Below are 15,126 nucleotides of genomic sequence, written 5' to 3'. Positions count from 1 at the left end.
CTGCCCGGAGCTCTGATCAACCGTCGGGGGATTTTTTGGGAAAGCTTTCGATTAGAGGGTGTGGTTCGATGGATACTCTTGGATGGGGTTCGAAGACTTTGCGTGTCAGTTACTGGATATGGCATTCAAAACATGAGCGCATGAGAGACGAGTATGCTTGATCGTGAATGTAGCATAGCGTTACCCAATGGGACCCCCTGGGTAACAGAGCTTATCAATTGTCAATGTGTCGACGATGGGACCTGGCAGAACGCGCAATGTTGTCTATGGCTGTTCTCAATCTTGTGATCACATTATGCTGTAATAACGGGTAAGCTTTATTCCGTAAGCAGTATATGCATGCATATGGGTTGCGGCGTGAGTACTGTGTGCGGCTAGATATGCTACGTCTAGTACGTATACCGGAAGCCATCCTGAGGTCTAGTCAGCAAAAGGCCTGTCAAGGGCTCAACACAGTACTTACATCCGCGCCCTCGATAGCGAGCTCTCCTCTCGCCTGCTTGGCATTGCAAAAGTAAAAGTAAGTATCAAGGCAGCACACCGTCGCGATAATAATCAACGACGCAGCCATACAGGCCCAGAGTCCTGGCAGGTACTCCGGAGAGTCTTGCGTTCTGTAGTTCGTGGTTAGCATGAAACTGACAAGGTGGACGCAACTTCTGATCATACCTGAAGACGAGCGATCCGGCAATACCTCCAATGCCGCCAAATCCCACAAGCGTAGCGCTGCAGAATGCTCTCTTCCACTGTCCACGGATATTGTTGCCTTGGTAACTCATGCACTGCGGGATGTTGGCATTGGCACCGGCACAAGTCAGGAAGACGCCGAAGTAACGCACGCCTAGTGCATCGACCCAGCCCATGAGAGCGAGGCCGATGATGCAGAGGGTGGCGTTGAATATCAGCAGTGGACCACGCATGTGATACTGCACGAGGTCAGCTTGGTCAGTACTTCGATCCAGGATAGCCATACCTTATCTCCGAGCCAGCCCGTGATGCACATAACAATCCCAGCAAAAGCATACGGCGGCGCCGCCAAACACTGCGCAGCCCCAACACTAAAACCCATTCCTTCCCGCAGAATGATCGGTAGAAAGTAGGCTAGTGCATATGTGACAGTTGTCAAGCAGCAGAAGATCAAAGCGAAGCCCCAGACTTTCGGGTCCAGACCAGGCCGCAAGAACTTCACGGGAGAGAATGGTTCAGGCTTGGTGTCGGCTCGGTCTGTTTCGATACTGGCGATAACGAAGGCGACTTCACGAGCGTTGAGGAAGCCCCAGCATTTCTCGGGGTGGTCGTCGGGGAAGGGGACGAGGAAGAAGTAACCGACTGTGGCGACGAGGACGGTGAGCTGTCATTGAAGTCAGTGTCATTGTCCAACGTAAACCGGAGTGATGCAGTTACGCACGATGCCCTCCATGATGAACTGCGAACACATGAGCGATAGACCTGATGTATGCCCCAAGAACGACTCACAATCCACCTCCATCCTCCCAAATCCGCCAATCCTCCCATCTGCATCAACCCAAAAGCCAATATACCCGAACACGCACTCGCAAACATGCCAATAAGGTAGAAGTACGCATACCTCTTCCCCATCTCATACCTCGCATACCACGTCGACAACAGATAAACACACCCCGGAAAGAACCCAGCCTCGAAGACTCCCAGTATGACTCTCAATCCAGCCAACGTACTCCACTCGTTCGCAAACCCCATGCCAATCATAACGCATCCCCACAAGAACGTGATAGTGGCCAAGAAGTTCCTCGGTCCGATCTTCTTGCACGCTACTGTGGCCGGTGGCTGGAAGAGTACGTACGTTATGAAGAAGACGAGGGTGATGATGGAGTATCGGAAGCCGATCAGGGTGAGATCCTCTCTCATGCCCGCAATGGCCGCTGCTGACAAGTTCGTGCGGTCCATGAGGGAGATGCAGTACATGATCCCAACCGTGATGATCAGACGTCGATCGATGCGGTGTATGATCTTCTTTTGTTCCGCTGGCGTGAACTCGCTCTCGGTCTCCGAGTCAATGGGCGACTTGTCCCGGCTGTTCTCAAGCTGTTCCACGCCATATCCCTCCCTTTCATCTCGGAGACCTGCCATTGTGAGAGAACGATATACCAGTCGACAAAGCCAGGCACAAATCTTTCAGAGAAGGAAAAGTAAGCTGCACAAGGAAGGCAGGTGAGACATTCCTGTAACAGCCCTCCCTGCTCATGCACGATTGCCACGCAGCTCTCTGCCTCGGTGGAATGTTTGCCAGATCATCTTGGCATTGCAATCTGGCTGCAGTACAAGATCTGCCGTCGAGGACTTGATAGGGCAGGCGCAAGCCAGCGTTGAGCGTCATGGAGACAGTGGAGATCATTCAGGCCGCCTGGTGGTTGGGATGTACGAACATCTGGAGTCCAAAGGCGGGGAATATGGGGTGGTATCCTTGCTGCCAAGGTGAGGGATTGCTGGGCGAGGTCGCTTAATTGGCCACGTGCGCATGATGTATGTCTCGTTGCAATCTTCGACTCGGTGGGTGCTAGTCATGTTGTGCTTTGCACGGTCGTGCTGTAAATGGTCTGCTGGAGAGGAACGTACTGCCATTGAGGGTATGCAGCGCCGTCTGGGGTTGCACAAGGAGCTGTCAGATAGCTATGAGCTGCAGGTTGGATGCTGCATAGGGACCTGGCCAGAGAATGTGCAAACTGAGATAGTCGCTGCTGGCAGTGTCTGGTATGTCGTGATAGTCTCCCACTTGCCCTTCTCCTGTCTTTGCTTGATGTTGTTCGACTAAGCATAAGCTTAAACGTACGACAAGGAACCAAGAAATCCTAAGAGCTGCGGACCAGTGCCACACCGCGAACCTGATTGAGGACTTTCACGGGCGTATAGTCGTTCTTGATGCTGAATGCCCATCTCTTAGGTCTGCTGACAAAGCTGATTGCCGTTCAGGCCACTGCAACGACTGGCTTTTGCGACCCAGGCGTGCCAGGTCAGACTTTGAGACGCGATGAGGAAACAACAATGCGCGAGCGCCTCGCGTAGATCGCTTAGCTTACGCATCGCTTTGGCACGCCGGCAGGTTCAGGCAACGATGTTTGTAGCCAAGGCGACAACGCGCTCGGCGTGAATGAAATTTGCCAACAGCAATTGCTCCTATACACTGAGTCAGTCTCGCTTGACAGTCTCTCAAGCGTCACTTGAATCGCTATCATCGCTCGAATCAGTCTCGCTGCTCGGATCACCATCGTCACTCAACCCATTGCTGCCCTCGTCGTCAGAATCTTCGCTGGACTCGTCGTCGCTGGACGATTCGCTATCACTTTCCGAGGTATCAAGATCGCCTAAGCGGCGGTTTCTTCTGTTGATATAGCAGGTCGGCATACCGCAGAGACATCTACCATGCGTCTGACGAAGCGATGCAAAGTCGTCCTCGCTGGATGAAGAGCTATCATCCGAGTCATCGCTTTCTAAATCGTCGCTGTCAGAGCTTTCGGAATCACTGTCTGAGCTATCAGATGACGGGTGATCACTGCTGAGTAGATCATCAACCAGGTGATCGGGCTCGCCAGCTGCTCGCAGGATCGTGAGCTGTTCGACAACAGGCGGCTTCGTTTGCTTGCGATGGAGAGCTACCATGGTCCTCCCTTGGTCCAGATCATATTCTGACCAATTGATGTCGCAAATTTCGCCCTCCAGGACCCGGGATCCAACACCATATACTCTGACTCGCCCCGGACGCCGGTGGTTCTCGAAAATCGACTTCCACAGGAAGGTGCGGACGCGCAATGAGCATAAGGGGCGGTTGAAGAGTGGATACATTATTTCGGTGTATTTTCGACAATCTGTCGAACCTGAACAGGAGCAACGCAATCGAAGCGCAGTCCAGAAAGCATGACCCCGATTCACATACATACTTGGCACGGCGTGATTTGAATTTCTCGCGGCCTTTTGTATTTGTATGAGTGTCTCGCCTTCACGTCTTATGAGGTTACCACCTTCCTGCCTTTCGAAGTAGTCTTCATCATCATCGATGATACAGCGGAGACAGAACTTCGCCTTGCGAAGTCGTGGGTGAGACCTCACTTGGCGCCACAGGTCATATAGATCCGGTATGTCTGGAATCGTGCATGCTTCGGGAGCTCATCGTATGGATGGAGCAGCGTTGCTGCGAGATCTTGCAATGCATCGTGGTATATGAGGTCGCGGAGTTCGAGCGGTAAATCGAGGAAGGTAGTCTGCGGTCTTGGTCGAGAGGTGGACTGATCGAAGCGCCAGGCTTGGGCGCCGAGCCAGAATGTCCTCGGCCTCTTACGGCGCGGGCGGTTGGTGAATGGGTCTTGTGGTAGGTCTACTGCTAGTCGTTTCGGCATTATTATAGTAGGCTAGTGGACATCTGGGAAGAGGTGATGTTGTGAAAGACGCGTGCGGAAGACGCGCTGAGATTAAACCATGCCAAACCTTGTCCCCTGACATGTCCTGGTACGATCAAGGTCGCCATGTTCAATGACGTGGGTGTCAATCTCATCGACATAATGATATATCGATGGCACGACGAGCATATCGAACATACAACTTAAGAAAGAGCGAAGAAGAGAAGAAAGGATTCTGAAACGGCAAGAGAGATCTCGCAGCCCGCAGCTGTATTAAAGTTCATCCGAGAAATCGGGCTCCATGTCATGTTTACATCCGACTGTGAGAACCTTGGCGAGTGTGAATCTGAGATACAGAAAAGCTACCTGAGAAAACTCTAAATACAAAGCTGAGCGCCAAGCCGGCGGTGTGTTCGGATAAGAACGTCACATCCTCCCCTACTAGACCCTAACACACCTATGTCAGCCTAAGGCGGCTAGCCTAATCGCCTATATACTTAAATCGATGATAAAAGAGATCCTAAAGCTTTAGCTTCCTTCGTCGTAGCTTCCTAGCCTACGACCCTTTAGCTCACTTTACTCCGTATATATAACTGCCTTGCGCGGCTTAACTCTACTACCTAAGCTCACTACGAGCTTACTAACCCCGTTAGATAACCTCGCCGCGAGCTTCTTACGCGTATTCGCGCCATCCTATATCGTTAGAAGCCCGTAGTATTAGGTAGCTCGCGTAGAACGTAAGCACAAAAGCACGCTCTTATTCCAAATCAATCTAACTACGAATATTAACCTTTAAGCTTACTAAGTCTTGAATAACCTCTTCGCCCTTCGGTAGCTTCTTCCTTAACCTTCTTTAGCCTTAGCTAACTTATTCTTAATTAGATTAAGGTATATAAGCCGCGCCGCGGTATCGGCGTTAACGTAGTAATACTAACGTATTTTAGACTCCTTTCTTCCTTATAGCTTACTATAGCTCCTATCCCGCGCTCTCCTTAAGGTAAGGAGTTAATAACTTAGATAGACGCCCTTACCGTTACCTATACTTCGGCCGTATCTAATAACTTCCCGCGGCTCCCCGTTTATACTAAGACGCGCCTTCCGGATATACCTACCGGATAGTTAGCCGGTTAGTAGACTCGGCTCTACGCCTTCTAGTTTAAAGTCTAGTTCTCTCGTAACGTTATTAAACTAGACGATTAGATCGCGCTATAATTAGCCCGTATCGCGCGCTAGTATCTAAGGATCGACGGAGGATCTAGATTCTTTAAGATAATTGATATACTCCCTTCGCGCTATAGCCGCTTCTAGTTTAGCGGCGTTCTAAAGCTAGTAGCCGCGTTAGACTCCGACTTCGACGTCTTCGAAGAGGTCCCTAAGGGCGGTATTCTAAGGTAGCCTATCGCTTTTAGACCGTATACCGTATAAACTAGGCTAGCGGCGATCGTCTTTAGCTACTATAGCGGCCGCTCTAGATCTACGCGATACGTAGAAAGCTACCGTTCTAAGGGCGATACCGAGCGTCCGTTAGGAACCTTTACTAAGTACTAGTAACTTAGCCTACCGAGTAGTAAGCTAGAGAAATACGACTAGGAGGATCCTAAGCCTAATACTATAGGCGACTTTACCTTTATCGAGCGCGGCGGCTAAACTAATTGTTTCTAGACTAGTAAGTACTCTACCTACGACCGTAGCCGGTCTCGTACTAAGTTTAGCTATACTAAGCGGTCTTCCCGGTTAAAGGAATCTAAGCGCCTAGTTACCCCTAGTAAGGTAGCTAACTTCTCTAATCTTCCCTAGGCCTACGATATTACTTAGGTCACGGAGTCTAGTTGATTCTAGAATACTAAGTTTAAGTATCGTAATCTAGTATTATAGTCTCCCTATAGAGTATATAGAAGGTAGGGACAGAAGAGCCTTAGAGTGCTTAGAAGTCGTTAAGAAGTAAAAGTCTAGCTTAGTATATAAGCGCTAAGAATTATATACCCCGTAATATTTACTACGGGACCTAGCCCTCTAAATTTCCTACTCTACTCAACCTTAATAGATTTACTTCGGCTCGTAACTATATAACTTACGGCACTCCCGCGAGTACCCGCGACTACGCTAGACCCTAGAAGAAGCACGTAGAAGACTCGGAACGTAGGGCAGGTTAGAATAAGGTTTTGAGTAAAGCAACTAAGCGCGGCTTCGTATAGGTTAGCCCTATTAATACGGGGACACGTACTCGCGAGGGTCGCGTATAAATATCTAGCCTTCCCTAGGCCTCTCTTACTTTCTTCGTCTTTCGTTTTGTATAGCAATTATACTATACCCTTTATATCTATACTTCGTACCTATATTCTCGCTTTCACTCTTATATCTTATAGGCTAGGCTCTCGCCCTAATATCATAAAAGACTAACAAACCGTTGACTACTCGAGTCATTCTTATAGGTAACTACGCTACCGATAGAGGTGTTAACCTCGATAACTAAGACACTCTATTCCACTTTAGTAAGTAGGCTAATATCCCCTTCTCGAACGCCGCTACCTTCGGTACCTAGGTAAACGCTAACCCCGATACCGCCTACGCTCTTATTAACTATACCGTCTCCTCTTTCCGCGAGACCGCCCGGTAGGTCGAGTAAGCAAACAACTAAGCAATATACCTTTAAGGTATTATAAACACCTTCTAGAACCTCGCCCCGTACGCCGACGATAACCGCCGCTAGTACTTCTCTAAGAAGATTAACGACCTAGACGAGTTTAACGGTAATAAGAGCAAGTTTAAGGCATTTAAGACACAGCTTACTATCAAGCTATTAGCTAATACCGACTACTTTCCGTAAGAGAAGGATATAGTTACGTACGTCTTCTCCCTCCTTCGGGGAGACGCCGCGGCTTAGGTATAATACTATATCGATAACGCTACGTAGACTATCGGCTACCCGGACGTCCTTACCTTAATATAGGCCCTCCGTACTACCTTTAGTAATCTAGACCGTAGAGCTACCGCCTAGAACGCTATCTATAACCTCCTCTAGAAGAATAAGAGCTTCGCCGAGTACCTCGCGGCCTTTAACCGCGACATCGGGTTTCCCGGCTATAACGAAGAGACTAAGAAGAGTACTCTCCGCCGTAGCTTATTAGTAGAGCTTCTTCGAGCCCTCGAGGACAAGGACGTCGGTGCTATAAGCTTCCGTAAGCTCGTCGAGACCTACTAGCGCCTCGACTCTAATATAAAACATACCGCCTCTCTCCTCGCTTCCCGCTCTTAAGGTCGTTAGCCTCGTAGTCCCGGAAGCTACTTCGCTACTCTACTAGGCGCCGCCGCTCCTACGGCTCTCCCTCCCGTCTCTATAGGTAACGCTATAGATCTTAGCGCTAGTACCGCCGTTCCTCGAGTCTAGGGCCTCGTTAACGGTAAGCTTACTCCCGAAGAGAAGCTTCGCCGTCGCTAGGCCGGACTCTATACCTACTACGGCGGTCTAGGCTATATCGTAGCTAACTGTCCGTAGCTCGCTACCCGTAACGCCCGTAACCCGGTTCGCGGCGCTATCGGCGCTATCGAGCCTACTCCTACTACTCCCGCTAAGTAGGAAAAAGCCTAGGTCTTCCTTATCGACGCGATAAAGACTAAGAATAACGTTTACCGAAAGTAAAGAGAGGAAAGGAGTTAAGGATCAATATAGTATAGCTAGACCTATACGACGAGACGGGCAAGGACCACGCTTATAAACCGTTCGTCACGAATATAAATATCGGCTTAAAGAAACTCTCTTCTTCTAATCTCACTCTTATAGACACTGGCGTACTAGGCGAGTCTTTTATAGACTATAAACTCGCGACCTCTCTTAACCTCGAACCCTAGGAACTAAAGTACCCTCGTACCCTTAAACTCTTTAACGGTACGGAGACTACTACTAGTAAGATTACTTATATTATATACACGTTAATCACCCTCGGAGGTAAGCGTATGTCGATCACTAGCTTCCTTACGTCCCTACCGTATTAGAAGTTTATCCTCGGCCTCCCCTAGTTTAGACGATACCGACCTATTATCGACTAGACTTCCCTTACTATTAGCTTCCCTCTAGAAGTTCCTCCGGTACCTCCGCCTTCTCCGCCGCCTTAGCGCGGTCCTAAGTATACTAAGATCTTCTAGGTAAACGCCGCTACCTTCACTACTACTACTAAGTAGCCTAAAGCTTAAGTCTTCGCCGCCTCTCTCCGTAATATCGATATCGCCCTCGAGAAGCTCGATAAGAAGCGTACACCTACCGACCCTACTACGAAGGTCCCTCCTTAGGTATACTATATCCTCTACGTATTCGATACTAAAGCCGTAGACGAGCTACCTCCTTATCGCCCTTACGACTATAAGATTAAGCTAGAAGAAGGTGTAGAGATACCGTTCGGACCGCTATATTCTATATCCCGAGAAGAGCTTATCGTCCTTAAGAGATACCTCGAAGAGAACCTAAAGAAGGGGTTTATTTAAGCGAGCCGTTCTAGCGCTAGTAGTCCCGTTATATTCGTTAAGAAGCCCGGCGGTAGTCTACGCTTCTACGTAGACTACCGAGGCTTAAACGTTGTTATAAAGAAGAACCGCTACCTAATACCGTTGATTTAGGAGACGCTCGAGCGCCTCTCTAAGGCCAAGTACTTTACTAAGCTCAATATCATCGCTACGTTTAACAAGTTATAAGTAGTAGAAGGATACGAGTATCTTATAGCCTTCCGTACTCGCTACGGGCTATTCGAGTCGCTCGTTATACCCTTCGGCGTTTATAATAGGCCTAGTACCTTCTAGAACTTTATTAACGACATCCTTTAGGAGTTCCTCGATTAGTTCTATACTACCTATATCGACGACATCCTAGTCTATAGCGAGACTAAGGAGGAGCACCGCGAGTACGTCTATAAGGTCCTTTAGAAGCTCGTAGACGCCGGCTTGTAGCTCGACATCGACAAGTACGAGTTTAAGAAGACCGAAGTCAAGTTCCTTAGTTTAATCATTACCGTAGACGGCATTAAGATAGACTAAGAGAAGATCGACGCTATCGTCGAATAGGATACTCCTACGAACGTTAAAGAGGTCTAGGGTTTTCTAGGCTTTACTAACTTCTACCGCCGCTTTATCTACGCATTTTCGGGCGTAGTACGCCCTTTAACGAAGCTTACGCGTAAGGGTAAGAAGTTCGCCTAGACCGACAAATACTAGGAGGCTTTTGACTTACTTAAAGCGAAGTTTGTTAAGAACCCGCTTCTATAGCACTTCGATTTTGAACTAGAGACCCGTATAGAGACCGACGTATCCGACGGCGTAGTAGGCGGTGTCCTACTATAACGCCGCTCGCCTAAATCCCCCTAGTTACCTATTGCCTTCCTCTCTAAGAAGATGACCGCTACGGAGTATAACTACGAAATCTATAATAAGGAGCTTCTCGCTATCGTTAAAGCTTTCGAAGAGTAGCGCCCCGAGCTCGAAGGCTCTACTATACCCGTCTAAGTAAGCTCCGACTATAAGAACCTCGTCTACTTTATAAAGAGCAAGCTACTTAATCGTCGCTAGGCCCGCTAGAGCGAGTTCCTCTCCCGGTTCAACTTTATAATCTCGTACACGCCCGGTAAGGCTAACTCGATAGCCTACGCCCTTACCCGCCGCCCTAGTAACTCTCCGGTTAATCGAAGAGGGGGCCGGTAAATCGTAGAGCAACAAGTCATTAAAGAGTACAACCTCTCTTCCGAGCTTCGAGAGTACCTATCGAACGGCTAGCCTACGCTCGCCGCTTCCTTTACTACTCTCGTGCTCGCTCCTACCTACCTTAACGAGAGTAACGATAAATCCGAGCCTAAAGAATACGCCTCGGACGCTAAGGACTTAAACGACGATAAAGAGGGCTTAGTAACGACCGACGGCTTATCCGAATTAGACTTTAAGGGGTTTAATAATAAGGAGCAGCCCGAAGGCATTATAGCACGAGTACGAATAGCGTACGATGCCGATATAGACGCCTAAGAGTTAGTTTAGGCCCTTAAATCTAGCGCGAGGACATTCCCGGGCTTCTCGCTATCCGAGTACGAGCTCTAGGAAGGTATCGTCTACTTCCGTAAGAAGCTTTACGTACCGTAGCCCGAAGGCTCTAATATCCGAGCTAAGATTCTTCAAATTATCTACGACTCCGCCTCTAGGGGTCACCTAGGCGTAGCTAAGACCTATAAGCTCCTCGCTAGGTATTACTAGTAGCCGTATTCCTAGAAGGACGTCCGCCGCTACGTACTAAACTACGCTACTTACCGAAGAGCTAAAGCTAACCGCTACCGTCCCTACGGTCTCTTATACCCTCTCCCGGCTCCTAATTGTCCGTAGAAGCACATTACTATAGACTTTATTACCGATCTTCCTTACGGTAAGACCTTTAGCGGCGTAAAAGTAAAGGCCCTTCTAGTAATCGTAGACCGTTACTCTAAGGACCGGTATATAATCCCGTACTAGAGTATAACCGTAAAGGAGACTACTCGCTTGTTCTACGAATTCGTCTAGTACTTATAAGGCCTCCCGGATAGCATCACCTCTAATAGAGGCACCTAGTTCATCTCGTACTTCTAGAAGCGTCTATATGCTATCCTAGGCATTAAGTATAACCTCTCGACTAGTTTTTAGCTATAGACCGACGGCTAGACCGAAATTACGAACGCTATCCTCGAGTAGGTCATTCGTTACTTTGTCGACTACTACTAGAAGGATTGGCCTTAGTATATCCCTACGGTAGAGTTCGCTACTCGTAACTAGGACTCGGAGACTACTAGCTACTCTCCCTTCTATACTACGAGAGGTTACTACCCTCGTATAGGTATAGAACTAGAAGAACCTCTCCCGCCTACCGAAGACGTAAACGAGTAAGTAGTAGACGAGTTTGCTACTATACTCTTATAGATCTATAAAGAAGTTCACGACGAGATAGTGTACGTATAAGCAATCTACGAGGATTAAGCTAATCGTCGTCGCTAGCTAGCTCCCGACTACTAAGTAGGCGATATAGTCTACCTTAACTCTAAGAACATTAAGACGGACCGCCTCTCTAAGAAGCTAAACTAGAAGAACCTAGGTCCTTTTAAGATCACCGAGCGTATTAGTTTATACGCCTACCGTCTAGCTCTTCCTACGGACATAAAGATCTACGACGTCTTCTATCCCGTACGCCTTCGGCCGTCGGCTAAGGACCTATTCCCGAACTAAAACTAAGACATACTAGGTCCTCCCGATAAAGTAGAAGTCGACGAGCCTATTAACCTACCTTCTAACGACTATACCGTCCGTAAGATCCGGGGAATCCGCGTAGAGCCTAACGACGTTAAAGGACTACCGCCGATTAAGTATAAAGTCGAATAGTAAGGTTACCCTAAGTAGGATACCTTATAGGAACCTATCTAATAGTATATCGACTATAATATTAGGCCTAGGCCTAGTACTAAAGCTAAACATCCTCGATATATAGAACTACTACGGCTTCGTAGGAACTTAGCTTTGTTTAGGGGGGCTACTATTATAGTCTCCCTATAGAGTGTATAGAAGGTAGGGACAGAAGAGTCTTAGAGTGCTTAGAAGTCGTTAAGAAGTAAAAGTCTAGCTTAGTATATAAGCGGTAAGAATTATATACCCCGTAATATTTACTACGGGACCTAGCCCTCTAAATTTCCTACTCTACTCAACCTTAATAGATTTACTTCGGCTCGTAACTATATAACTTACGGCACTCCCGCGAGTACCCGCGACTACGCTAGACCCTAGAAGAAGCACGTAGAAGACTCGGAACGTAGGGCAGGTTAGAATAAGGTTTTGAGTAAAGCAACTAAGCGCGGCTTCGTATAGGTTAGCCCTATTAATACGGGGACACGTACTCGCGAGGGTCGCGTATAAATATCTAGCCTTCCCTAGGCCTCTCTTACTTTCTTCGTCTTTCGTTTTGTATAGCAATCATACTATACCCTTTATATCTATACTTCGTACCTATATTCTCGCTTTCACTCTTATATCTTATAGGCTAGGCTCTCGCCCTAATATCTAGCTTAGATTAACGCCCCGACCCTAGCTATATATAGTCTAGTCTTCTAGATTAGTCGTAAGCCTTATACTACCCGCGACGCCGCTAGCCGCCTAAAGGCCGCGTTAAAGGCTAACTTAGCTTACGTCCGCGCCTTTATTCGCGAGAACGCCGAGACTAATACGAATAGACCTAGCTAGAAGGAGAACACCTTAGATAAGGAGGACGACGGCTTGTTCGTATTACTAACTTAGCCTAGTAAGTCCGCTAGTATACCTAAGGTACCTAGGAAGCCTCCTAGTAAGAAGCCCGTATCTTTAGCTAGTAAGAAACCCGCGGCCTTAGCTAAGAAGAAGTCGGCTCCTAGGACTCGGCGTAGCCCTCGGTAGATATTACCGCGCTATACCCTAGACCGTAACGAGCCGTAGGAGGGTCTAAGCGATACCTCCGACTACGTTAGGTAGCTCCGCGAGATGCCGGTATAGACGCCTCTCCTAGAAGACTCTAAGGGTAAGGGCGAGGCGGACGTAACCTCGCCTACGGTCTACGGTTATATAGCTAGTCCTCCCGTTCTTCTAGTAGCTAAGCGGTTTAGGCGGTTAATCGCGACTAGACGTATTTTACGATTCGGCTCGATTACCGAGAGGCCGAGAGGGGCTATAGTTCTATCTAGCCCCTTAGCTCGTTCGCCTATACTAATAATAGAGGATAATAATAGAGAGGATCTAGAGGTAGTATATTACGGCCCTAGGCCTAGCGAATGTCTAGCTAGTACGTAGGTCACGTGACCGCGCGTACTAGCGTAGTACCTCGGCTTATATATAGCCTCGGCGTACCTCGCGCTCCTCTTTCCTACGTATCTAGCTACTTTATATCAACACGACTATAAACCGTCACACTTAGCTAGGTCTCTATATCCGTAGAAGAGCTACGACGGGATCTATAAGAGCGTAGATTATTAATAATAACCGTAATAAGAGATTACGGCGTACGAAAAAAAACGCGCGACTCGGTATAAGAGACTACTATAGGCTAAGTAGCACCTAATATAGTACGACCCTAAGGATAGCGAGGCTCGCTACTAGCTATACGACTAATAGTATAGCGCGAGTCTATATTTAATATATAGACTTAAGGATAAACGTAAGAGTAGTAGTAGACTACCGACGACGCTATATAGTAGAAACTCGAGAACTTATAGCGCCTAGTTACTAACCTACCTAGCAAGTTCAACTTATACGACCTTCTAAACAACGACGAGATCTAAGACGAGAACGGCGTTACTATAGCGGTAGTCGACTACGACGACGACGGCGCGACCGAGGAAGGTAAGGGCGAGGATATATAATAAGTCGTAAAAACCCTCCGAATTCCCGCGAACGACCTCCTTTAACTCGATATCGACTAGCTCGTTAAGCTCCTAGTAGATCCCGAGACCGCCGCGGCTATCTACTTTATCCTACGACGCGCCGAGTAAGAGTATAGGAACGTAATATAGATAGCGACTATCCTCTACGAGTAGTTAGGTAAAGTAGGGTAAGAGCTTAGGAGATAGAAGAGTTACGACTAATAGATACGTAATGAATACGACACCCTAGTTAAGGAACTCGATAACCTAAAGGCCCGACCTAAGGTATTATCGAATATAGTAATGTCCGTAGAGATTAGTACACTTACCGCGAAGAACGACACCCTAAAGAAGCAAGCTAAGGAGGTACTTTAGTAGTTATCTAACAATAACTCGAAGTTTAAGACCCTCGAATTCGATCTCGATACGTATAAGATAGAAGCTTAAACCTACTAGAACGACATTAAGCATCTTAACAAGTCGTAGTAGACTTAGGTAGATAATCTTAAGAAGTAACTCGAAGACCGCCGAGGCCGCTCTCGAGTACGATCCTTACTATCTCGCGCTATATTATAGCGTCGTGCCCTATAGAACGGCCGAACCCTATCTAAGGACAATAATAAGGATAATAATAGAGCTAGTAACAAGGACGAGGAGGACAAGGCAGCTCGCCGTACTACTAGAAAGAAGGCTAAGAAGTCTATACGTAAGGATAATAGTAACGACTCCGATCTATTATCTAAGTAGTTAGAGAAGGACTCGGAGTTAGATAGCGATACTCGTGCTTATCGCCGCTCTTCTAAGAAGAAGAAGCTAGTCTACGACTTCGAGTCTCTAGTTAAGTACGATCTAGACCTTAGCCAGCCCTTTAAGACTTAGCGTAGTGTAGATAAGCTAGAGAAGTTCGTCGGTACTATTAATAGTAAGCTATCTAGACCCTCCCTCGAGAAGTTCTTCTCCGAGTTAGAGACTATTATCTGTTAAACAGGTACGAGTTGCGCAGCAGTGGAAGACGGCGGATCACACAAAAGACGAAGAAGGACCCAATGGGATAGCGTGTATCTACATACAGTATCGCCGGTGTTGGTGTAGGTAGATGCTAGGTGTCCGGATGTTTGCCAGCCTATAGGGGCTGGCAAACCCTAGTCACGTGATCTATCACATGACACACCCACACCTACATGCTTGTCCTGCGGCCTGTATGTTCTCAACACTCCCACTCAGGCCACATGGTCTCCTACAATCCCTTTACGCAAGCTGGAGCTGCCTTACAAAGTTTTGGAACTGCTGGCCATTGAGGGGCTTTGTTAACCCATCAGCAGCCATGTCCTTTGTATGGCAGTAGTCCACTGCAATCTTCTTCTGCCACCAGAGATGTCTGA

General features: G+C 47.8%; 2 protein-coding genes across 2 annotated transcripts; both read right to left on the bottom strand.

The window, feature by feature from the left end:
* Positions 1 to 389: 389 nt before the first annotated feature.
* Positions 390 to 2,109, bottom strand: CLAFUR5_04001 (uncharacterized protein; the record flags this gene model as incomplete). Its single annotated transcript, XM_047903149.1, has 6 exons — positions 390 to 413; positions 464 to 614; positions 670 to 926; positions 974 to 1,351; positions 1,409 to 1,426; positions 1,477 to 2,109. 6 exons carry the CDS (start codon positions 2,107 to 2,109, stop codon positions 390 to 392), a joined length of 1,461 nt encoding a protein of 486 aa, XP_047761069.1.
* A 1,077-nt stretch (positions 2,110 to 3,186) lies between these two features.
* On the bottom strand, positions 3,187 to 3,636 carry CLAFUR5_20172 (uncharacterized protein; the record flags this gene model as incomplete). Its single annotated transcript, XM_059463009.1, has 1 exon — positions 3,187 to 3,636. One exon carries the CDS (start codon positions 3,634 to 3,636, stop codon positions 3,187 to 3,189), a length of 450 nt encoding a protein of 149 aa, XP_059318952.1.
* Between the last annotated feature and the right edge of the window lie 11,490 nt (positions 3,637 to 15,126).

This window comes from Fulvia fulva, chromosome 4, assembly GCF_020509005.1.
Source record: "Fulvia fulva chromosome 4, complete sequence".
Taxonomy (NCBI): Eukaryota; Fungi; Ascomycota; class Dothideomycetes; order Mycosphaerellales; family Mycosphaerellaceae; genus Fulvia; species Fulvia fulva.
The sequence above is the reverse complement of the archived record's forward strand: the minus strand, read 5'-3'. Positions and strand labels throughout refer to the sequence as shown.